We start from the raw sequence: 25,260 nt of genomic DNA, 5'->3' as shown, positions 1-25,260 counted from the left end.
TAAAATGCTAAGCTTACTTTATGAATTTGAAACACACTTTATGTCTCCACCACTCCATGTTAATAAAGGAGCTCTCCTAAGTTTACTGCAAACATACTCAATGAAAATGTTTCCACCAAATGTAAACAGCTAACTTGGTCAAACCTTTAATACAAATTTGAGGTATGTCCCTAAGGAAGTGAACCATTCAGTCTGTTTAACTGTGCGACAGAGGCTTCTCATGATTTGCAAAGGAAGACTGAGGCATTGCTCTAAACACTGATAGCACAGAGGAGAAAGCAGGGCTATCAGCTTCCTGTGTCTACTTGGGACTCAGTTTGTTTTTGTTCTGAGAGTGAAATTTGTATTCCTGGGTGGACAGCGGCTCATGTTCAGTGGAAAGAATAAAGGAGACTCTTGCCTAATGTATTCTGCAGTATTGTGAACCTGCTGGGGTGTGGAGGTGAATTCAAACTCTCCCACACAGCACAAAATCTACATTTTCACCCTCCCTCTTCCCTCCTAAAAATGTTAGACCTAGGAAGCAGCAGCATCACCACCAACAGGGAAGTTCATTATGTCCTGATCATCTCTGGCTTTTCTGGAGGCTATGGGCAGAACATTGATACCTGATCTCATTTAGCTGGATCTCAGCAATGTTCTGGGCAGGAGACAGGATCTTTTTCCCTACAAAAGGAGTTTTTTGGACCCTGCATTTGTAGTGAAAGCAGGGGAGTTAGGAAACTTTCAGCATGAACTGCAAGGTGCTTGATTCTCTGACAGCTGCATCCATCAGAGTAAGCAGGTCTCAGGCAGTGGGACAGGCAGGCAGTTGGTGTCTAGATCTGCCACTTACTCCTTGTATAGTCAGTGGACAGAGAAATGCTCATTTGAAGGAAAAATGAGATCTCAGATGGACTATCTGCCTACTGGAAGTATTTGCCTTTCTTCATCAATCACAGAAGAATCCTAGGGAGCCCATGCTGCAAACAGCAGTGCTCAAGTGCCTACATTTTATTAGGAAGAATTCAGCACATTGGTGAATCATTGAAACTGATTTTTTAAATTATTTTATTTTACATTTTCCTATTTAAAGTATGTTTTCTGGATTTTTTGTAACCTATGTCATGAACAAAAAGTTGAACTGGTAGAGAAACTGAGAATCAAGTAACTTGACTAGCATCAAGAGACAAGCCTTAATTCCACATAATTCATCCATAAAATGTTTTCAAGTGTAGTGCCTACACAGCTGCAGTGCCAGATTTCAGCAGTGTATCCCTGGCCAGCACAGAGCAGAGTCACACTTCCTTTCAAGGCCTACAAGGAAGCTTTCCCTATCCTCTGACAATCTACAGATCACATTGAGAATGCTCACAGAGAATTAGTCTGAGAAATTATCTGCTCAATGTCAGAGAAAGAACAGCCTTTCCTCCTTATAAGAAAGCCTTTGGGTCTGACTTATGATTTTGCCAGCATTCTGTTTATGTTTAGCTTCAGGTTCTTTGTTAAAAGCAGGATTTGACTCTGTATGCCTAAAACTACATGTTGTTTCTCTGATGCAAAAATAGCCCCTGAACATCTTTCAAACTCAGTACTGTAGAAATGCTGGAAATTTTCAAATGGATGAGATACTTTAACCCCATTAATTAATCCTGTTACATTAAGAAGAATATGCCACTAAAACACCTTGGAAGATAATTGTTATAAGACAAAATATTTAATGGAGGCTGGTGTGGAAGTAAAGTCAGTTGTGGTTGGTGCTTCTGCCAATAGCTTTTTCAAGAGACAGAGTCCCCTCCACAACTAGTGATTTAACCCACTTTTTTTCTCTAGAGACAGAAGATTTGGAAAGTCCATGTAAAGTAGGAGAATGCCTATGTCTATTTTTCATTTAGATATTTACTTCAACATTAAACTTGGGAAGACACTTTAAGACACCATAAACATTGGTCTGATCATGAATAAATAATAATAGAAACAATAAATAATTACCTTCAAGTGTTTCTCCCTCTCCAGAAAGGGCATCTCCTGCTCCAGAGGCATACAAGGCAGACACAGTAAGTGCATACCTAGTGGCTTGGTCCAAGCCTTTCAGCACTTTAGAGGTAGTGTCACCTTTCACAGTCACTTCCTTAGTTTCACCTCCTGTGACTGGAGTGTATGTTATAAAGTACTGCTGCACTTTGCCAGGAGCAGCATCCCAAGACAGCTTCATTGTTGATGTTGTAGCATCAGAAACTCTCAAATTCCTTGGATTTCCACGGACTGCACATGTTAAAAGATGTTGAAAAAAGGTTGAAGCAAGCTTAATTTCTTGGTTCATCTTTAGGTTAACACTACATAGGATTTTATGCTAAAAAATAATTCTCTAATAGGCTGAACTAACACTGCTACAGTGTGCCTTTACTGTAATCAGGACTGTACATTCCCATCCCCACCCTCCTTAGGCAAAAATGCACAATAAGGTCCAATTTTTTTTCCCTGTTAAAGCAGGTTCAATCCTGGAGCACTTATACATACTAGCATGTCTAGATATGCTCAGATTCAACAAAGATCCATGTTGAAGTCACTGTCTTCAGAATCAAGTCGAAGATGACAAACGAAATATGAAATTAACACGTTTTGGTTTCCTAAACAGGTCTTTTTGATGATGACTTTCATGGATCAGTGAAACTTCAACAATGATCAGGACAGTCATACTTTTGGTATTCTCTAGATTTTGTTTTAATAAGGCATGATACATGTTAAAGGATCATGCATTTTCACATACATTAAATCTACAGTGATAACTTGAGAATATTAAATATTCCATTAATTTCTTGCTAAACATTCAGCACAAAGGGCAAACAGAGTCTGAATTTATATAAGGTATATAATTTATATCATTAACAATATGAAGAATCATGGGGACAATTAATTAAACATACAAGTAGATTCTTCACCCGAGTTACCTTGCCATGTCAGGTACAAGATACTATATTTTAAAATGAAATATTGCAATTTTGATAAATTCTATTGTCTTATGTTATCTCTCAGCTAGGCTTGAGCAATGTTATAACTCTCTGTTCATCTAGGATAATACATATGAACTATATGGTTTATTCTCCTTTCAGTATGAATATGTCAACATGCAGTGAGTTTTTCTCATGCTTACTATGTTCACAGCATTGATCATGTACCTTCATCAGTTTTTGCATATCCATTCAATGAATTCCCAGGCCCAGACTGATACTCAGGAACAACAGACACTTCATATCTTGTATCTTGGATCAAATTCTGCAGAGTAGTTGACCTATCATTTGCTGATACAGTCACTTGTCTCCTTTCTCCTCCAGTAAGTGGTCTATAAACAAGCCTGTACCGTAAGACATTTCCTGGAGCTGGAGTCCAGCCAACTACAAAGCTATCAGTAGTTTCATCTGTAATCCTTAAGTTTCGAGGAGCACCTTTAACTGCAAAAAATATACACATGTAAGTTGTAAATATTTGCCTTTAATGAAGAAGAATCTGAAGCAAAACCACGTCAACCGTTCCATTAGTTCATCCAGCTTACCAAAACTGCTTATATTGCCCTCCCATTGCTTAAGGGTATACACACCTTTAGTGATTTCTGAAAATTTAGGATCATAGTTACATTCAGCAGTGGAACAAAGTTGTCTCCAAAAGTACATTCATCCCAGCTTATACAACTGCTTCTGAAACTTAAGATAGTCTGACTGTATTTAGTGGTAACAGTAGAACTGTGCAAGGGACATTTGGGCATAGTGAGCAAACTTCTTAACACAACAACTGGTATAAGTTTCCTTGCTGTGACCCTTTGCTTCTGCACCCCTTCCACTGGCAGTTGTCAGATATACCTGACTACACACTCAGCTATCCTGTTTGCAAGAACAAACAAGGAACAAAGAGAAAAAAAACCCCACCAAACCAATTCTATTTCTTTGAATATTTAAAAAAAAATATTCATTGAAATGCGAGTTGCATCTAATGTTTAAAAAAGGTTTCTTAATTTAGTCTCTAATTCAAAGAAACAGCTTGTTATCTTAAAAAGTAAAGGAAAAAAACTGTGGTCAATCCTTTAACCTGGCCTGCTCCTTGACAAGAGATGCAGCAGTTCAGATGAGCTCAGTGGGCACAGCAAAAAAGACTTGACTCTTCCAACAGAAATAAAGATCCACTGTACTGCATGCTGCCTAGCAGCACATAACATTGTCACTTAGGGAAAAAAGGTTCTGTTTTTTTGTTGTTTGCTATCTATATTCCATAAGTATTGTTCTTCAAAGTTAAGAGCGGAGTAATTAATAAACCAAGTTTAAAAAAAGAAACTTGTTTTCTATTAATCAGAAACACAATACTCAACCTCAAATCCTTTAAAAGCCTGAAACCAAAGTTAATTGCCAAGAAAGCCATCTGGCTCAAACTGTTACCTAGATCTGAATGGAGAACTGCTGATGTTTACGTGGCTGTAGAAGAACTCTGTCTTCCGAGACATGCTGGGACATCATCAGATCACAATGTTAATAATTATTTAAGGTAGTATCAGTTACAAATGGGAAGGCAGATTATTTTTATTAAATCTTTTCCTTTTCCCATTCCTTATGCACACAAGCTACATGTTCTATCAGCCAAGAGTTGTCTGTTTTCCTAAGGGAAAATTATGTGTGGCCAAAATATTCTGACTGGTACAGTCATGGAAATGTGCACGCTGACAGTGAAACCTGTATCTTCCAAACTTAATATCCAAACTAAGCAATTTTATAAGTGTTTATTTCTATCACTCTTAAGAGGAAGGAGCAATTAACAAATCTTCAAGCTGTTTCTTTTGCTCCCTTGGAACCATTTATGTCACCAAAGGTCACAAATGACAGCATGGAATAATGAAAGAGTAGATCAATATTTTTAAAAGCATGATTTAGAGTAGACTGAGTGTTCAACTATTGGAATAGAAAATCACATCTACTTTCATGCTGCTCTTCTGCTCTTTTCAATCAGGAGAAATGCATCATGGCAACTCTATCTAAAGGAAAAGTAAAGCTACCATGCTTAAATTTACAGCCACTGATCATATTAAACACATACTGACATCAATGGAAGTTTTGAATCAGTTATTGGATCAGACCAATGAATTTCTGATAAAAAAACCAGTTAACCAAAACTTCTGATAAAGAAAACAGTTAACCTTTTAAGCCTAGTGTATGTAAAAAAGATTTCTATTAGTGTTATATTAGATGTAGACATAGCAACTTGCATAGGCACACATTTATCTTTGAATGTATTGAAGTCAACATGCATTCCTGCATCAGTCTCATAATTATTAAATAGGGTAGAATAGAACTGCATAGTTCCATTGGAAAGGATCTACAATGTTCATCTTGTCCAACTTGAGTCTATATTGACAATTATTCATGCCACGGAACTTAATATTGAGAGCACACAACTTCATTTGAAAGCAGGCCACTGCAAAGGAACACAGCAGAGGAACACATCCAAGCTCAGAAAAATTAAAGTGCAATCTTAGTAACTTAATGATTGCATATTATTAGAATTTTAAATCTTTACTGAATGCCCTGAGACACAATAATGTTTATTCATCCTGCACGGCAGTACAGCTTCTCAGCCTTACTTGGCTGTTCCTCATTTCCCCGTTCTACAGCTAAGCAAATTCTTATTTGAACATGTGAATGCCTTGTGTCAGAGAATAATGGGAATCCTACCTTCTAAGGTGGTTTCCTCTCCATCCAAGGGAGGGCCATCACCATCTTCATATTCAGAAATCACACTGACTGCATAAGTAGTTTCAGGTAGTAAGTTGGTGAGAACTGAGCTGGTACTTGAAGCTGGTACTGAAACAATGAATTCATCTCCACCGACTGCTACTTTATATTTAATGAGATAGGACAAAACCTCAGGTCCAGCTGGAGACCAGCTCACTTTGAAACTCTCTGATGTTATGTCAGAAAAGACCATGTTCTTTGCAGGTACGTAAGCTGTATGGAAATAAAAATGTGCATATGAGGCATACTTGGCAGAATATATTAAACACAAAATTTCTAAAATAAATAATAAATATTTCTCAATAATTTGATTTATTCTAATTGAACAGATATTTTATTGCATGGGCACAGGATTTGTTTTCTACACTTGCTTATATCTATAAAATTTCAAGAAGATCATATCTAGGCTGCCTAAAATCATTCACAGTAAGTAGAAGCACCAACTCAGTTATTTCTAGATCAAATGAAAACAGTCCATCTAAAAAATATATATATTTATGAAAACTTAATTTAGAATCTGATTATCAAGTTGGGTTCCCTATTTCATATGTCCAATGAACAGCAATAACATTATGTCCTCAATGGAAACAAAAAATTGCTGGGGTTTTTTTTCAGGTCTAGATTAAAAATAAGACAAAATAAAAACCAGTATTTTTTCAGGAATGAAGTCAAAGGGAGAACAAGGAATTTGACACAAGGAACAAACACAAATCTGACATCCTCGGCTTGTTTTCCTTGGCCTAGTCAGCCTGTCAGCGGGGATCTTAAAACTGTTCAAGCCGTCTAAAACAAAGGCTGCTTTGCTAGTTTGTTCCTCAAAGCTATCCTGAAACAAAAGGTTTAATTTTAAAGAGAATTGGGCTTTCAACAATGGGGAATTTTCAATGTTAGTGTCCTACTAAGCATAGATAGGGGCACTGTGGGTGCAACTAATCACAAGTAACTTTATCTGACCAAAGTTGGCCATTTTGAAAACTTTTGAATGTTAAACATTACACATGCTGGCGTAATTTGGATGCATGTGAAGACTTTCATGTGCACTTCAGTCTTTACAGTTAGATTGCAATCACTATCACCTAGCATCTGTTGTCTCAAGTTGTCTTGTCTGAGCCCATTTCAGAGGGCCATTAATTTTACCCAAAAACTTAATCAAATTGCCCTCTAGAGTCATTGGCCTTCCTTCATTGCCTTTGAACATCTAAAAGACAAGCTTAGACTTGCCACCTCTTTTGTAGAGCTAAAAAAAGAATGCTCTGATAAGTGTTTTACTCAAGACATTGAGTGCAAAAGCAGAGACTATGCACTAAGGTCATTCCAATAGACACACATTTTATTAGCTTTTTAGATACCTAGCAAGGGTGGGGAAATTTTTTTTTCACTTCCATTTATCCATTAATTTCACCTGTTGCTTTTAATATATTTGCAAATGAGAAGCAAATCCCCAGTTATTAAAATTATCATTTGTATATGGACAATTTCATCAAAATAAATTCTTTAGGTAACTATAAGCACAAAACATTGGTTCAGATTCTCCTTTCACTGCATTTTCTACATTCCTCTAAGTAAGTAATAGTAGTTGCTTACATTTTCTCCTTATAGCAGCCAGCTCCTGCTCAATTCGTAGGCAGACAGACTGTGTAAGTTCAAATGATATTCTTTGAAAAGCATCAAAATCTTCCACTGTGTAAACATGGGTGTCCGCAGGAGGCGACGCGATAGCTTCCAACTCCGTACGCACTGCATCCTTCACACCAACTGCAAATATTTCTACATCTGCATCCCTCAGCTTAATTGCCGGTTCTTTAAAAGCATCTGATGATTTTCCATCAGTGATAAGAATCATTACTCTCGGCACATTTGGTCTTGATCCTTTACTGGTAACAAATACTTTCTCCCTCACGTATGTCATTGCTTTGCCTGTGTTGGTGGATCCACCTCTGTAGGGGAAGGTGTTAATAGCCTGAATTATGTCTTCCACTCTGTTGTATCTGTTCAAAGAAAACTCCATATGGGGATCTCTGCTGTACTGGACAAGACTTATCTGTACTTTTCGAGGTGATATCTCAAAGCTTTTAACCAACACTTCCAAAAAGGCTCTTACTTTGACAAAATTGGCGATACCAATGCTGTAGGAACCATCCACTAAAAACACAACATCAGCTTTTACATCCACACCACGTGAGCATTCTGCAAAGGAAAAGAGCAACCACTGTAAGCGGATTTTCAATAGCCACATAGCATTACTATCGCATCTGTAGTTCATATATCACACACAACTGCTTATAAACAAAGTAAACGATGCTAAGCAAAGCTGTGTCTCAAAAATAATAAAGGCATAATATTAGAACAAGCATCAGAGATTTCATCAATGAAGAGATACAATTTGAAAATTAGGTGGCTCCAAACTCACCCACTTGCACTTTTACTTGCTGTGTTTTTTCCATTATCGTTATTGGCTCACTGGGGGTCAGTCCTTTCATTGCATAAACATTAATTTGATACTCTGTGTCTGGAGAGAGATCTTTTACATTCAGAGCAGTTGTCTGAGGACCCACACTCAGTACATGCTGTTTTCCCCCAGCTATCATTGGAATGAACTGCAGACGATAGCCAGTTATTTGGCTTGTGGATGGATCCCAAGTGATTCTAACAGACTTTGAGGAGATCTGAGTTGCCACCAGATTTGAAGGAGGCTCCACCACTGAAAGAAATCAAAAGAAAATCCAAATATTAGGTACAATTATAAATATATTTTCTTAATAGTTTTTATTTCTGGAATAAGTTTAGTTATCTTTGCTTGATCTTTACTAAAAATCACTTTTGGGGGTTTTTAGCATAAATAGGCAGAAATTAATTACAGGACAGTCCAAATGAGACATCAGTAAGAGGGCAAAAATATGAGCAATGCATTTGTGGTCCCCCAAGTATTGCATAAGTTCCAGAAGTGCTGCCCAGCTCTAAAACTGCTTCAGTCAAAAGTGAAGGAACCACTTACAGGAACACGGTAGAAAATGTGAACAAATGCAGACTTGAGCAGAATACTACAACAGCAGAGTCATCTCTACTGCCATTTTTGTCAAAGAATAACTAGTTATTAAAACCTTACAGGGAGAGAAAGCTGCAATGATACAGCTTCATGTCTTTGTTTCCTCAGTTTTCTCCAGTTTTCATGCTTTGGTTCTCAATGGTTCTCAATCCATTACATATTTTGACCCTTCACCAAGCAATTTTTTTCCCTTTAATACATTTTTCCACAGAAGTGATGCCTGTGTGCAAACTGCACATCACTGTGTTGCCTTTGAAACTATGGAATAATGGAGTTATTCCAAATCTGCTACATCACATGTTCTGTTATCCTGCATTTAAACACACAAAACTGAAACCAGTTTTCCACACTTGCTAAGCAAAGCAACAGATGAAACTCTAGAAATAAAGCAAAGGAAGTAGGGATAGCCTCTTCAATAGGCATTGGGATAAACTGAAGCTACAAATACATTTTTTAAAGTGTCTCACCTTCTTCCCCACTAACCAGTTCACCTAGTTGTTCATCAACACCGGAGCACACTTGCAAAATAATTTCATTCTGTATATCCACAATTCCATCAAAATTAGCCACATTGAACACATGCTTCAGTGACGGCTGAGATGCAATTAGCTTGAGCTCCTTTGCATCTGCTGCTTTGATACCTAGAAGTTGTAATAGACAGGGCTATGGTTAAGTAGCCATAAAATACAGACACTTTCAACATACTTGTGAAGTATTAAAACATCTTGGGGTAAACCTGAGTTTAAATTAGTTCTGCCTTCTGACATGATCAGTAATCAAACTACAAAATAATGACTAATGAAATGAGGTGGCAGACTTAATTTTCAACCAGGGAAAAAATGTGGTGTAAGTGAAGAATGAGGCCAAAGTTGAAACTATGCTAGTCAGTCATATTAACCTCCAGGTAGGAGCTACATAATTACCATCAAATTGACACAACTGATGTGTTCTACTCTGGAGGGCACAAATGACCCATTTCAAGGCATACACATGAAAAGAGGGGTATAATGAAATTCTTCAATCACACTGTCTGCAAAACTTATAAATCAACTTTTTATGAAAGTTAATCTCTCAATCATTAGAAAAACTCAACGTACCCAAGGAAAAAACTTCAACTCCTATGTTGCGAAGCTCTCTTGCAGGAATTTCTACATCATCTTGAGCTTTTCCATCAGTAATGACAATGGCTACTTTGGGAAACCCTTTTCTTGCTCCAGCAGACTCAGTGAAGGTGTTTTGAACAAGGTAATCAATAGCTTCACCTAAAACCAACATCACAAGTTGTGTCTTTTTAGACTTGCATGAACTAGGATTTAAAGCAAATTTGAACTATGAAATGAAATGCTAAGTAAACATGTATGTGGGAAATCTGTACCTGTCATTGTGTTGCCACCTTTGTAAGGTATCCTTTTAATTGCATCAATAAGATCACTTCTTCTGAAATACTGATTTAAATTGAACTCTGTTCTTGTATCTGAACTGTACTGAACAACTCCAACTCTCGTCTTTTCTTCCCCAATATCAAAAGCTGATACAAGGGCAACCATGAAGTCCAGAATATATCCGAAGTTATTTCTTCCTACACTCCATGAACCATCTATCAGGAAAACTAAATCTGTCATTGCACTTATGGAGCATCCTGGAACACAACAGGGAAAAAAGGAAAACCAACTCTATTAGCAAATAAGCAATTGCATTCTTACAAATCAGTGAGAAATGTCTAAGGGAAACTTAGTAGGTAAAAGCCAAAGCAAACACATATTTAAAGGACTGATCTTATCTGAGATACATCACGTGGGGAAACATTACTCACGTAAGTGAGCACCCATATGAGTTTTCTAACAGCCATTATCAAAAGGGAACTGCTTTGAGACATCTTTCATGCTAATCCACAAGATCTGTTATGCCACAACAGATGAAAACACCCATATAAAACTTTTTGCAATGATTTGATGCTACAGAATTTTTTTTTATTATTACCTTTTGCACCTCGCATCTTTATTTCCCCATTATAGCTGCATAGGTTCTTCTGCAAAGCCTTTTATCCACAGCCCAACAGCTTTTGTTGATAGGACCAAGACACTCATAGACATACTCAGGTTAGTTGCATGAAATCCCTAGTTTCAGTACCAGCTTTGCACCTTAATCTTTCAATGTAGCTTATCTTTCTATCACAAGTCCCTTCACAAGTTTTCTTAACTCTACGCAACTTTACAAGTTGTAGGTAGCACAGAAGCACAGTTTAACTTTGTGAGCTAGACTCCAGATAAATGTCAGATAAGTTGAAAAGCAAAGCACCTTACTTTGTAATTGAGCCTCAACCTTCTTTTCCTCTGGTATCCCTGGGCCACCTGTCTGAACTACACAAAGCACAACATAGACAAAATGAATGAGGGAAACAGGGTTAAATTTTTAAACATCAAAGAAAGCACATAAGGAATTAGAGAAATGCATCTAACAAGCCTCAGAACACAAAAACATAAAGGCAGGTTCTGAAAATACCACCTATACTTACAGAGTTGACAACATAGTATTCAGCATGACACAAAATACAGAAAATGTAAGTATCTAAGAATCTTCGGTATTTGTACATCTTGTAGAGTCATTTTCTGAAAATTAACTGCAACATGCCTGGAAGAAATACCAGTATTACCCTTCTCTATCACCTAGGGGAATTGATAATTTTTTCCATGGTTCTTTGTGAAGCCTGAGACATGATACAAAATGTGTCATAGAAAATAGTCTGGTGTCCATTTTTATTTAATTAAATTTATTTTATGCTTTTTAAATTATTAATATAAATTATTAAAGCTTAAATTCCATATTTTAGTATGCATTTAGGTCTATTGTGTCACATTTTATCATTATTTGATGAAGATAGTTTGCTTTCTCACACAGGATGCCAGTTCATTTCATTTGTTACTGAGGTCAGTGATTGTCTTCCCCTTGAATTCAGCAGATGCAATTTATTGGAAAGAGGTATAGCTCAAAAAACATAGTGGCCTCCCGCCAAGAATTCTATAGAGGTTGGCAGACGCTCTATCCATGTTAGTATCCTTTGATCTCTTGCAAATTTTCTCTGGTTCCACTAGGACTAATAGAAAAAGTCTGTTCAGACAGCTCCATCGAAGGACGGTTTAGGTATGTGGCAATTTTGTTGGAGAACTGGATCAAAGCCAAGTTTTGTGAACAACCACTCAGTTATCTTAATTGGCTTTCTAATTGTACTGCAGCTACTTACTTGTCAGCTGGCCAAAAACAGGTAGACTCTCCTCTCTGTCGTCATATGAAGCTATTGATACAATATACTCTACATCAGCTGTAAGATCTGATATGACAGTTTGAGTAGTGCTAGGTGAAAGAGTAAATTCTTTAGTAGGTCCATCTGCAATAAATATATAAAACACTCAATGCAGCCTTAAAATACAATAATATTGATAAGCTGGTTGTAAAACAAAATGCAACAGGCAATAATTTATCTCAAACCCAATAATAATTTTAGAATTATATACTTTCTGTTTTCATGAAGTATAAATATGGAAACATGAAATTTTAGGCTAATGTGATTTTTTTAATAGTGAAAAAATGCTAAAGTGTTTAATAAATTCCAGAAAATTTGAAACTTCATATGCACATACAAAATATACTATCATCTAATAAATCATGTCCTGTTCTCATTCAATATCACTTTTACACTGATTATTTCTTAAAGTGAAATAGAATAATGGCTGTTTTACACAGCACAATACAATTCTTGAACTTTAAGGTAAAAGCATAGAAGAGGAGCAGAGTGATGATTCTACCTCCTTTTTGCTCTCTACAAAGCAAAAGCATCCAAAACTTGTTATCTGCAGTCCCAAAATGGTAAACACTAAGGCAAGAATAGCTCTAACTTGGAAGAAAAACTGTTTTTCCTGTATGCCCTTGCTGCTACCCAGGCTTGATCACTAACTTACAAAAGATTTTAATGGCTACTCTCATAGAGCCTAAGTTAGATATAGGCAAAAATAAACTCAACATTTCAAAACACTTAATCAGATTAAAAAATTTGACAGAACTCACCATTTGTTGGAACCACAGTTATTCTGTAACCCACTATTTCATCTGGTGGTCTTTTCCATGACATTTGAACATTATGTTCATCTATAATTGTAAAATTCAAGTCTGATGGTGGGTTAACTGCAAAAGATTTATACCAGGTAGATATTTAAAATCTTGAACAAGTTTTGGCAAATGAATAAATAAAACAATGTTGAGCAAAGCTTACTAAAATTGTCTTTGCATAAATTTGTTTCCAACAAATATAAAGATATATTGTTGGAAAAAGAGTAAAATAAAAGCTGACAAAATATGACAAAACATTAAAGAGTATATGCATTACAGAGGACAGCACAGAACATATGTTTCTTGAGTTGCCAAGACATTCAAGAATGGCCAGCAAAATCAAGCACAATAGAAAACACATTTGGATACATGTACAATGAGTTCACAGATAATCACCACATATGCAAACATTTCACATAACAATTAAAGGAAATTTTTTTTACATGCTGGGTGCAATCCGTACAAGCATGCCAAATCACAACCTGCTTACAATATCATGAGATCATTTAGATGTGGAGAACACAGTACTCTTCTTAATTAGACATCAAAGAATTGATCAGCTTTTTTAATATAGTCTCTGCATATTATATTTCTTATCAATTTCACTGAATCTAGAAACTTGGCAGAGAAAATAAACTATTTAAAGAATACAGGAAAAAACTGGGCATTTAATGTTCAGTAAAACAATTTCTGTCAGGGTCTAGATAGGAATATACATGCAAAATGTATATCAGCAATAATGATACACTGATGTATCATTATATTCCAAAATATGGAGAACTCCACCCCTTTGTTCCTAGAAGCCACTAAAGTGACATACTTTGCATATAGCAACAAAGGATTTAGGAACTAAGGGAGTAATAAATGGCATTAGTAGTGGTTGCAATTTGCCAAAATATTCAAGCTGATGCGAAGTTCTCAAAAATAAAATTCTACCTGTTTACACCAGATTTCTGTACAATTTCAAAGGTGTAAACTATTGTTTTCATGTTCCCTTTGCAGCAGGTGTACCCATACTAATAGTGGCATTTTAACATAAAATGCCAGTATGGTTCCAAACAACACAGTGGTTAATTATGAAAAGACAACATCAAAATATATTTAAGGACATTTATTTTACAGAATTTGTAGAAAACGGCAAAGAGGGCACCAGTGAACTGAACAAATGACTGCAAATAAAACTTGTAGGAGCTGATGACAGAAGTAACTGAACAGTACAGAAAGAAATAGTTTATATATGCTAATTTGCAGCATCATGCATACATAAATGAAATGTTGATTATTGTTTTTTTAGCTTCCCACAATGGACAAAGCCTCCATGTACAAGGTTCATTACACAAAGACATTTAATAAATATTTTATAATGATATTCTCTTTTTAAAATTGTCATGCTTATTCATGCAGTATTTTACTGACTCACTGTCAGTGCATGGTAGGTGTATTATATATTATTGTTTAAATAGGTCTACAAAGTAAGATTAGATCCAGCCATACTTTCCTTAACTACTAGTGAGAGAGTTTTGCAGGCATTTTTAAAAGACAGATCTTCTGTTTCATAGAAGATCTCCATCATATGTCAGATTTCATATCAGATTTGAATATCATTTTAAAAGCAGATAAAGTAGTAAAGGCTAGAATGTTTAATTATGAAAAGACACTGTCCAATTACAAAAAGTAAAACTGAGCTAAAAATATATGACATTTTTTTCCTTTTCATTTTCTGTAATTTCCGACCAGAGGATAATATGGCTTTATAATGCTGATACAATAGATAACACTAGTACTGAAGTAAATGTTATTTTTCCTGTTGTCCATACACAGGCAGTGAGATTAGACCATTAACCTGCATGCACAGTTTATTCATCATTCAGTTTATGAGTATCACAATGCTAGAGATGGCAGGGTAGTTACTTAGTATCAAAATCATGCAACATGTGTTAATAGTAAAATACATTTAGATGATAAGAATATCATTATAAAATATTGTTTCAGTAGCAATGGCTCAGGACAAATTTAATGCAAAGGCAGAGACAACTGACCTGAGCATGCTTTTAAAAAAATTCAGTACATGGAAAAAGTAGCACCACCAACCTTGCAAGTAAATTGGCATGTTGCAGCAGAGACTTTAGGCTTTAACTGCTGAAGGACAGCAGCAGCCCAGCTTGTTGATATCCAAATGACCGGATTCCAGATAAACTGAAAAAGCTGACTGTGAGGAAAAGTCTTTAGCATTTTAAAGAATGTTTTTCCTTTTTATGAAAATTCAGATGTGGGTCTTGGCAGGTAACAAGAATAGCATATTGACACATGAGTGATGTATCCATTCATCCAGGTGATCATAAACAATGGTATTGCAGGGGAACTTGAAGGTCCCCTTGTCCATCCCATGGTCAAGACAAGATTGGCCATCCTGTGTCATTCCCGACATGTTTTCCTCAGATCATTCTTAAAGACCTCCACTATTGTCAAGACTGACAGCTTCCCACAGAAATTGCTCCAAAACCTCACTGCCTTTATCATCATAGTTACTTCTGAAACCTAATCCCCGCCTTCATTGCTGTACTTAAATCTATTCATTCTCAGCCTATGGCTGGCTTATCAAACTCAAGCACTGAATACTTCTCCCATAGAAATCCAAAAAGGAATCTTTCTTGAGTGAAAAAAAAAGCTCTTTGGATCCAATGTCATCAAAATGTCTTCCAGATGGCCTGTGAGCTTTTGATACTCAAACAGAATCTCCAAAACATCCATGGACCTTCAAGGGGGTCAGATTTCACCCAAGTGAAACCAGCTGTGGGGTGAAGACCAAACCATGGTCATATGACTGAGAGTAGTAAGCTGATCTGAAGTACAGAAAAATGTTTAGATGATAAAAACCTTATTGTGATAATAAAACAGGGCAACTGTTACTCCATCTCATTAAAATTCTTCTTCTAGAAGGGAATTCACCAGTGGAAAAATAATACATTTGCAATACTGAATCAAACCAGAGTCTAGGGAAAAAATGCCCCTTGTTGTAGTAGGAGTTTGCCCTTTTACAGGGACAAACCTTAAAATTTCACTCAACGAAATCTTATGTGTGAGTGCAGCTTAACTCCAGCAAGCAGTCTTGATGTCAGGCTACTTGCAGCAGTGAAGTTGCACCTATTCTTAGTGTAGTGACACTGCTGATCCTGTGTCCATCAAAATCCATGCCAAACTTCTCACTGACTTGTCAAGGTACAGGATCATGATCATAATGTGTCATGGTGTTGTAGTATTGCCTTCATACAGTGATCCAACTGTTCATGCACAGAAATGCATGGCTGCCCTACAGGTTTCCAGAGCAGCAAAAACATATCCTGCTGTACAACAATCATGTTTCCACAGCATTAATTTTGACCACTCTTAGAACTGTGTTATGATCATTTCCTTAACTGGATCTTCTATATTATGCACCACAAAAGAAAAACAAAAGAAAAAAATCAGACATAATGTACTTAAAACATTGTCAGTTCTTCTGTTACATAAGGATATAATTTCTGAAAAAAAAAAAAAAGAGGGCAAAGCATCTTTCTCATGCTATGCAGGTCTTATATGTCTTATATTAGCTTGTATCACTTCACAGGAAATATAAAAAATTTACAGCTTTTTGCAGATAACACAATGTGATTGCTAGAGGATCCCAGTGAATACCTTAACAAGGCAGAAATAAAATGTAACTGCAATATCAAGTAATCTATATCTAGAATCAGATTTAGAAGTGATATAAGTTGGAAGTAGCTGCCATCCACAATCCCTTTGTGAAACGTAGTTTGTGATTCCATCACTTGAAAGGACACACTATAATTAGTATGTAAAATAATGTGTTAGCCCATGTTAAAATATCATACAATCTACAGAAGCTGAAGAGTAAGCTCAGCCTTACCATGCCAGTGATAAGGCCTCCTGAGGCTGGAAGGTGCCAGAGCTCTTCATTTCCTATTTTTTTCAGAAGTGGCATGAATTTGGTACCACTAACTAGATCATGACCCCAGTTAAGCTCCTCTGAAGCCTGCTTTGTCAATATGACTGGAATGACCTACAGCCTAGAAATGTAGTAAAGAGCAACTTCTAAAAAGAGCAGTTCTCAGACTTGTTAGGTATTCATTGCCAATCACAACACAGAAATTTTGCCACCTGTATCTTTGCATTTTTAAATTTTATATATGTTTATGAAACGTCTTCAAATTTGAAGATGCAAAGCTCATAATGTACTTTAAAAATTTCATTTAAAACTATGTACCTATACAAATAAAGACATACATATCTCGACTTAACCCATATATATATATATATATATATATACACACATTGTATGTATGAATATTTACCAAATTTCACACCTGTGAGCATACACATGTATATGCATATGTATATACACTTACACATGCATGTATATTTTGCTTCTAATTAGCAGCAGGAAAAAGTATACTCACCCTCACGTATATAAAAATTTCAATTTCACATGTCAATCTACATGGCTCTCTATTTAGGAACTTTGAAATCAGCAGCTTCTTTCTCAAAAGATATTGTCATCAAAAGATAATAAAATAATGGTTCTACCAACAAGTTTCAAAACTTCAAAAGTTTCAGCTATCTCAGATCACCTCTGAATTATTCAGTCAATGAAAATTAATGTTCTCAATACAGATTTTTTACAAGCCAAAAATTCTAATCCTTTGCAACTGCTACGCTGCAATTATTTGTCACTTACTATACTGGTGTCTTGGTAACAGATTTTTCACCAGACAAACCTTTTTATGCACAACACAAAGGTTCCACACCTGGATTAGTGATGCCCTCCTTCCCTACCTCCAGCCTAGAAAACAGACTTTTCTAGGTCTGAACCAATTCCTGGAAAACTGAAAAGTCAGCCCCTTCAGAAGCTCAGTTAGGCTACACAAAACCAACGATTTCCTCATTTCTTTCCTGTGCCTTTGAAAATCCCTCTGTATTAAGAAACATGATATGCTACAGAAGCCATGACAACATCACAGCAGTAACTGGAGGTTATAATTAATAGATTCTTCACATGCCAATGTACTTAACTATGACTAGAATAAAAGCCTTTGGCTCTTTGTGATCACAGATGAAAAAAATACTGTAACAGAAAGAAATTCTGACATGTGGACAGACATGGAATGCACTGGAGTATTGCTGTGCTGGACTAAAAAGGCACAAAACAACTTTAAGTATAAACAACTTTAAGTATGAAATATAGAATCACACATGGGGAGTTTAAGCTGGGAGAGAGATATCAGAAGGATTGCAAAATAAAACAAGAAGAATTTCACTGTAAAAGAAAAGCAAAAATGCTGAGCATGAAAATAGATTTGCTTCCTTGACCACCATAAACAAACAACTTCCCCAGTGAAATTAGTGCATTTAGACTAAATGTGGGCTTTCCCCCCTCTACTCCTACAGTGACTGCCCAACTAGAAATTCCTGTTCTGCTCTACCTCTGTAGAAAAGCTCTAAAGCCATTACTGCAGCTCACTTAGTGCTCATTGACAAGAGCAGCAGAGCACAGCTCTCACAAAGATCTCAGAGCAGCTGTGATGCTGATGAAGAGACAGTTTCATACTGGAAAGTTCAGGAATCTATGGACAGCAGCATCAGATAAATACCAGATCTCCTCCCAGGGGAGACTGAAAAATGAAAGCTGAAGGAGGGCAGAAAATGAAACTAAGCTTTTTCTTTCCTCTGCTCTCACCCCATCTTTCCACATCATATCAAGAATCTTCATCACATTAAACGGCTCTCTCCCTTATTCTCCTCTCACTTTTTCATCCCATCAAGTGTCTACCCATACCTTTGGGAAAGAAATTTTAAAATGCATGTCCTGTGAATGGTACGTGGAGAGTCAAAAAGAACGAAGAAAAGAGATACAGGACTGACTGACTGACTGGTGGGGGAGGATAGCTTTGGCACAAAGTGATCTGAAATTTGGAAAAATAAGACCAAGGGACAAATGTTCAGGGGAAAAAGTCGGTTCAGCAAACAGGATCTAAGATGCAATTACACCAAAATAAAGTAAATACATAAGGAAATAACTTGCTAAAGTAAGTAAGATGCAATTTACAAAATTATGCAAACTTGCAGCACAAAATTAAAACAGTGCAGAAGAATGATCAGTACAGTGCAAACAAAAGCCCCACTGTAAAAATCTCTACAAAAGCAGTTCCCACCACAGCAAGTTCTAAGGCACTCCTAGTTTCTAACTTTCATTTTCAGCACCACTATTTCTCACTCCATTTTCAGCACCACAATTTTTCACCCCACACTTCTCCCTGCTCTTACTTCAAAACTCTGGAGCTAGGAGAATTTTCTCATAGAAACATGATCACTGTAAACTAAGTATTTTATTTATCAAACATTTCTGAGTGCAAAGTAATGTAAGTTCTGTCCAAGAGCCCTCTACAACTCTCAAGATCAGGTTTTTTTCCACTCTTTTGCTTGGCAATAGCGCATCCTCCAACATCTAATCAAGGTCATCCAGCTAATGTGTCAAGATTCACTGTTACAACTCTGCTGCTCCAAATACATTTTTGTAGCTTGCTTTAAAAGTACTGAAGCTATGGCTGGTTTAGTCTACACTATAGCTAAATAAAACACCTTCACTTATGTTCTGAAATAACATACTCCACACATGTAAATCGTAGTGCAGAACAACAGCAACATTAGTACAGCTCTAAGTGAGATCCCTTCTAAGATGGATAAGAATGCACAAACATATCCACTCCCTTCCTCCATCAAAAATGTACACTTTCTCTGCTTTCTCTGGCACAGCAGTCCTGCGTTTCAAATGCAACTCTGAAATGACTTCAAATGACCTTTTTTGGTTCCTTTGCCAACAGCAACACAGCACGAGAGAAAGGCAGTGGACTGATTCTCTCCTAGAGTGACCAGATGTTGCACTACTGGCAAAAATGCCATCTTCTTCCCAGAAAGCCAGTGTATTTTACATCTGCAAGCCCCAAGCGAGCACTATTACTACTGCTTGGGGTGCAAACACCACAGAGGCATCTCTGACAGCCCATGCTTTTAGAAGAGATCATCCAAGGTGACCAGGTCCACACAAGGGAACTTGTGGCAAGCCATGATCAGGAAATTTGTTTTAGTTCAAGACAGAAAGAGAAGGAAGACAAAAAAAAAAAAAAAAAAGGAATTATCAGTTGCTGGCTTCTGTTTTTTTCCAGTAAATCCAGGAGAGTTCACACCTATGATGGAGTCAGGTCCCAGAGGTCAGATCAAGTCATTTCAGTGCAGGACATTGCGCCTTTTCATTTCCCCTGGAATCCACTGCTGGCAGAAATGCCATGACTATGACCAAAAAGCCAAGCAGCTCACACTGAGGGCACAGGACACAGCTGCTGTTAATCCACTGGGGACACTGGGGAGCAAAGGCCGGGCCAGGCCATGTTGAGCCATGCTGTGTCAAGTGTGGCAGTGAAGATGTGCCTCCCCAGGTCTTCAGCTGGAGGCAGGATGCTGCCAGGGCTGACAGGGGCTTCAGCCTCCAGAGAGACTGCGCTGAGGAGGAGGAGGAGGAGGAGGAAAAGGAAAGCCTTTATGGAGGTGACAGTACCACCTGCATGCCAGAGCCTTGGAGCCCCGGCTGCCACAGCAAGGCCTGGCCCAGCCTTCCCTTCAGCAGTGCCCATGACACATGTCACAGCGCTGGCAGCACTTCCCCAGGCGTGTTCCCTGGATCAGACCCAGCACAGAAGCCGAGGTGTCCCTGAGGGAGGGTCCGGCCACCCCGAGGCTCAGCCGGGGGTCGCCCCGCCGAGCAGGGGAGGCCGATGCACCGGCAGGCCGGTGGGGCAGGGGCGAGGCGGCCGGCCGGACACAACACACAGGCGCAGAGAGCCAGACTCTGTTGGAGCATTTTATTTCAAAGCTGCAGGTTGTTGAGTAGCAGGTTTTCCGTTTCCTCTCTCAGCATTACTAAAAGAGGCCAGAGACCAGCCCTTCTTGGTCCATCCTGGGGGCAGAGCCATGTCCCTGGCCACGCCGGGCTGCCCACCAGTGGCAAAGGGCTCCTCGGGCCCTGCGCCCGGGTGGCCACACCGGCTGGCCCAGGTCCTGCCTGTGGGGTGGTGCGGACAGCACACCAGAGGGACAGAGAGAGGGAGCTACGGTCCGGCCCACTAGCCGGGAGAAACAGAACACAGAAGGAGCTGGGCAAGGAAGGAGAGGCGTTTCTCTGAAGGAGAGAAAGAAAGAAGGTGAAGTATTCACACTCAAAAACAGAGAGGGAGAGAGCCAGTAGCTCAAGGCTGATTGGGAGGTTTGCTGGTCAGCAGGGCACCAGGGCAAGAGGGCAGGGAGGAGAAGGTTACCTTCAGCCTCGATGGAGGAGAGGAGGGTGGCTGCACACAGAGCAGCGACTGCCGAGCACAGCGCTGTCTTCATTTCTGCCCTTTCAGATCACAACAACATGAATGAATCTGCAATGATGAGGAAGGGAGGAAGGGGGAGAAACGAGAAGGAAATGATACATGTGGATTAAAGGATTGCGTGGGTGTATTCATGAAACATAAAAAAGACAAACCGTGGATTTCACTTTGTTCCCTTATCCCCAGCCCCCACCCACGGGACCAGGTTGAAACCTCTAGACTTGAAAGCTGTCCAAGACGACGAAAGATCTGTATGACTAACTGGAGAGTCTCATCTCGCTATAATGTGCCTTTTGTTGCTGAACCCTTTCCAATCACAGTAAGCACATGAAGCTTTAACCCCGTTAGGGTTAATTTGATCAGAGAAGCGCAGTGATGAACTGTGCCTCCGCACAGGCAGCAGCCAGAAGGGAGCTCCATGACTTCATCGCTGAATGTGATGATAGCTAATTCAGAGGTCATTCCTGCTTTGGATCAACTAAATGTCTCTTTCAGCTGGGGATTTTAATCGGCTCCTTTTTCATAACTGTTGAACCACTTAGTTAGCTTTGTTTTACTGGTCTCAAGGCAGTATGGAAACTGTAATAAAACTTTTTTGAGGGGTTCTGCCTACAATTGCACTATTCTTCATTTCTTGAAAGTCTGAAATAGGTTATACAGAAGTGTGTGTAACACACATCTGAAATTTGACACGTCTGTCTAGCCATGATGTTTCAACATCTGATAATTCATTTACATGTCCTGAGAGAAAATATATTTAAAATACACTATATAAAGCTGACGGGCATAAGAGTCACACCAACTGCTGGTTGTCTAGTAAAAGAAGTGGGATTAGGCCAGGTTAGTGGCTCCTAATTGCAAACAGCCATACTTTCATTACTATATGCTCCAATTCATGTAAAATTACTGGCAATTACCCTAGCAAAACTTTCCAAATTATTTCCTTGCCTAAGTAAATTCTAATATGAACCTACACATGCATGTAAGTGTTTCTATAGTTTCAGATTTTCTATCTCAAGAAGTAGGAGGGTGGCAATTTGTATGAATAAAGTCATACATGCATCATATATCATAATTAGACGGGGGGAAAGAGAATTCCAAAAGCAATTAGGCAACAGATTTTATCAGAAATGTTTCAAGAGCAAAACAAAAGAAGAAAACATAAATCATTAGTCTGCAGAAACGACTGAAAGGGAAAACAATATTCTTCTACCATCTAAAGAACTACCCCGCAAGACACATTTGGTGGGAAGATGCTATGGAGATCCAGGAACTTCCCAGTTACTGACTCTGAGCTTAATAGTCTTCATTTGAGCAGCTATATATACTTGCCTTAGCCAAATGCCTTGACTGCACACAAAAATACCAAAAGCTCAACAAAAATCTAAGTAAAGGTTTCAGTCTAATGGCAGTTCCAATGGCTAAACAGAAGAGTAATATTGACCATAATAACACTAACACAAGAAAGGCCAAGGTTAGTATTAAAATGCTCTGAAAGCTCCAAAATCGTAGCACTGTTCTGCGTGGGAAACGGCTGCCCCTGGGCAAATTGTACAGCATCCTGCAGTGAGTTTAAAGATCGCCTAAATTCAACGCTAAAGGACATTGTGTCCTGATAATCTCGTGCAAGCTTTGACTGCCATCTTTTGATCGTTTTGAAAAGCAACACAAAGGCATCTAGGAATTCCCCGCTGCTGCAGGTCTTCCATTCCTTATACACGTTTTTATTTCATGAAATACACCACCTCAGCCAAAGCGGTCATTTGCTAACCTAAAAACACTCTTTCCTTCTCACGAATTTAGGTGTGTGAAAGAAACCCTGGAGGTGGCAGAGGACACCTCCAGGCTCAGCAGGGACACAGAAGACTTTGTGTCAGAACTAAAGGTTTTCTCATTGATCTTTAGAGATCACTTAGAAAAAGTCAAACCCGAGCTTTCACACTGCCAATCCTATCTCAGGCTAATTCAACCTACAAAAGCTTAGCCAAAGCATTTCTAAACCACACAATGCATGACATTTAACACTTTCAAGAAGAAAAAATTAACGTAAACAGAAAAAAAAAAAAAAACGCAGGAAAAGCCTATCAAAGATATAAAAAACTGGAAGCAGGACAAAGCATCACCGGCAGCTGCACACACAAGGGAGGGAAGCGAGAGCTCCTGCCAAAGCCGCAGCGGTAGCATGCCTGCAGGCGCCCTGGGCGCTGACAGCAGGCTCCGCCTGGAGCCTCCGGCCACCCTGAGCCTCCGTCTCCGGGACACCACCGCCCCTGCCCGCCTTTCTGCCCAGGCACCCGTCCGCGGGCAGCGCTCGGGGCCGGCGTCCCGCCGGGCATCCCCGTGCCTTTCCCGGGCTGACAGCCAGCAGCCCCGGGGCGCTCTGCCCTGAGCCTCTCGGCCCGCCCGGCCGCAGCCTGCAGCCGGCTCTGGCATGCCCAACGCGCGCACACACGCTCCCTCCTAATCCCGCGCCAGCTTCCAGCCCGAGGTGCGCTGGAAGGGGCTGCGTGCGGGGTGCGTGCGGACAGAGCGGGACGCGGGGGTCGGCGGGCAGGGGACCCCACTCCTGCGCGGGCACACACACACACAGACCTTCCGGGGTGGCCGCAGGGTGCCGGGGTCGGTGACGGGACAGCTCCTTCGGCGATGGCTCTGGTGGTGCCCGCAGCGGCGGGAGCCGCAGCCGTCGGACCTGGATAAAAGGAGGAGGATAAAGGATGAAGCTCCGGGGGCACCTTGTGGAGGGAGCAGCAAGTAGCAGCAGCGGCGAATGAGGAGCAGCAGCAGCGGCAACAGCGAGCGCAGAGGAGGCGTCTCGATTACTGTAGCTCCCGATGCGAGGGGTCTGTCTGGGAAGACTTGCCTTCTCCAAGTGGGAAGAGCCTCTTCTCAATCTGCTACTTAATAGAGGGCTGTTCCCAACTCTCAATTTACCCTCGTAAGCGGTTACGAAACTTCAGGGAAGGTGGACTGCTGCCACCGGGTGATATATGCGCTGCTGTGCTCCAGCAAGGAAGGGGATCCACTTCTGGAAACTGGCGCATACCTCCGCGCATTCCTGCGGCATGAGACGGGAGCCGCGGCGGCAGCGCGCCCGGAGGCAGGGGCCCGGCCCGCCGCCCCCTCCCTCCCCCCCCTAGGCTTCCCAAACGGGGAGGACACGGGAGGGCAGTGGAAAAATTGAGTCTCCGGGCAGGCTTCGACGGACGGCGGCGCGGAGGGTGTCCCCGGGCGGGGGGTTCCACGCAGCCCCCGCCGCCCCCGGGGAGGACCCGAGGCTGGGCTGATCCCTGGCACAATCTTCTTGCAAAGGAGTGCGGGCACTCCCAGGAGCCTTGAGGGCAAAGGTGATAATAATCATTGTGTCACGGTTCAGGTGTGTCTAGCCTCAACCGTATGCAGCCATACATACATTAAACCTGCATTAAATACACACTCCCCCCGAGAGCCCTCCGCCTGCGGCGGGGCGGGTACGGTTCCCCGGGCTGAGGGACTGGGCGCACGGCCGCACCAGCCGTCCCTCGGACCCCGTGGAAAATCCGCGCCCGTAGCCCACGTCTGAAAGTCTGTGCCTTCAGGAACTTCACCTTCCAAAATCGGATAATCCTCTGGGGGACAGGCTCCGCGAGGGTCCCCCATCACTCGTTCTCGAGAGCCTCCCCGGGTCACCCGACGTGTTCCGGCTCTGCAGCACGCCGTGCCAGAGAGTGACACGGCAAAATAGCCGGGCCCTTCTCTGCCCGAGCGCCCAGACAGAGCATCCCGGGGGGCCCCGCGCCAGCAGCGGGGCTGCTCCCACACCCGTGGGGAATGGCATCCCCGGTAACGCTCGCGGTCCTCCGGGACCCCTTCGGGCTAAAATACGGGATGTCACCGTCCCCTCGGAGCGGGTGCGCAAACTCGGGACGCAGAACAGAGATGAGCGAGGAGCAGG

The 25,260-nt window shown here is 40.2% G+C and overlaps 1 protein-coding gene across 4 annotated transcripts in view; it reads right to left on the bottom strand.

Moving 5' to 3' along the window:
- COL12A1 (collagen type XII alpha 1 chain) overlaps positions 1-24,188 on the bottom strand; it is a 99,681-nt gene extending 75,493 nt beyond the window's left edge. Inside the window, exons 1-13 of one of the 4 annotated variants that reach the window (XM_071444669.1) lie at positions 23,919-24,188; positions 21,270-21,377; positions 12,862-12,978; positions 12,041-12,184; positions 11,103-11,159; positions 10,175-10,438; positions 9,897-10,061; positions 9,267-9,440; positions 8,164-8,454; positions 7,338-7,940; positions 5,694-5,966; positions 3,159-3,431; positions 1,972-2,244 (exon numbers count right to left, since the gene is read on the bottom strand). In XM_071444669.1, coding sequence (XP_071300770.1) covers positions 1,972-2,244; positions 3,159-3,431; positions 5,694-5,966; positions 7,338-7,940; positions 8,164-8,454; positions 9,267-9,440; positions 9,897-10,061; positions 10,175-10,438; positions 11,103-11,159; positions 12,041-12,184; positions 12,862-12,978; positions 21,270-21,342 — 2,707 coding nt within the window. In that variant the 5' untranslated portion in view covers positions 21,343-21,377; positions 23,919-24,188. Of the gene's footprint in view, positions 1-1,971; positions 2,245-3,158; positions 3,432-5,693; positions 5,967-7,337; positions 7,941-8,163; positions 8,455-9,266; positions 9,441-9,896; positions 10,062-10,174; positions 10,439-11,102; positions 11,160-12,040; positions 12,185-12,861; positions 12,979-14,994; positions 18,609-21,269; positions 21,378-23,918 lie in introns of those variants that run through there. The other 3 variants (XM_071444651.1, XM_071444640.1, XM_071444661.1) reach the window with 3 other exon arrangements.
- Between the last annotated feature and the right edge of the window lie 1,072 nt (positions 24,189-25,260).

Source organism: Agelaius tricolor, unplaced genomic scaffold, assembly GCF_023055355.1.
Source record: "Agelaius tricolor isolate 1412-34295 unplaced genomic scaffold, bAgeTri1.0.p SCAF_1, whole genome shotgun sequence".
NCBI classification, from domain to species: domain Eukaryota; kingdom Metazoa; phylum Chordata; class Aves; order Passeriformes; family Icteridae; genus Agelaius; species Agelaius tricolor.
This window is presented reverse-complemented; position numbering and strand designations above follow the sequence as displayed.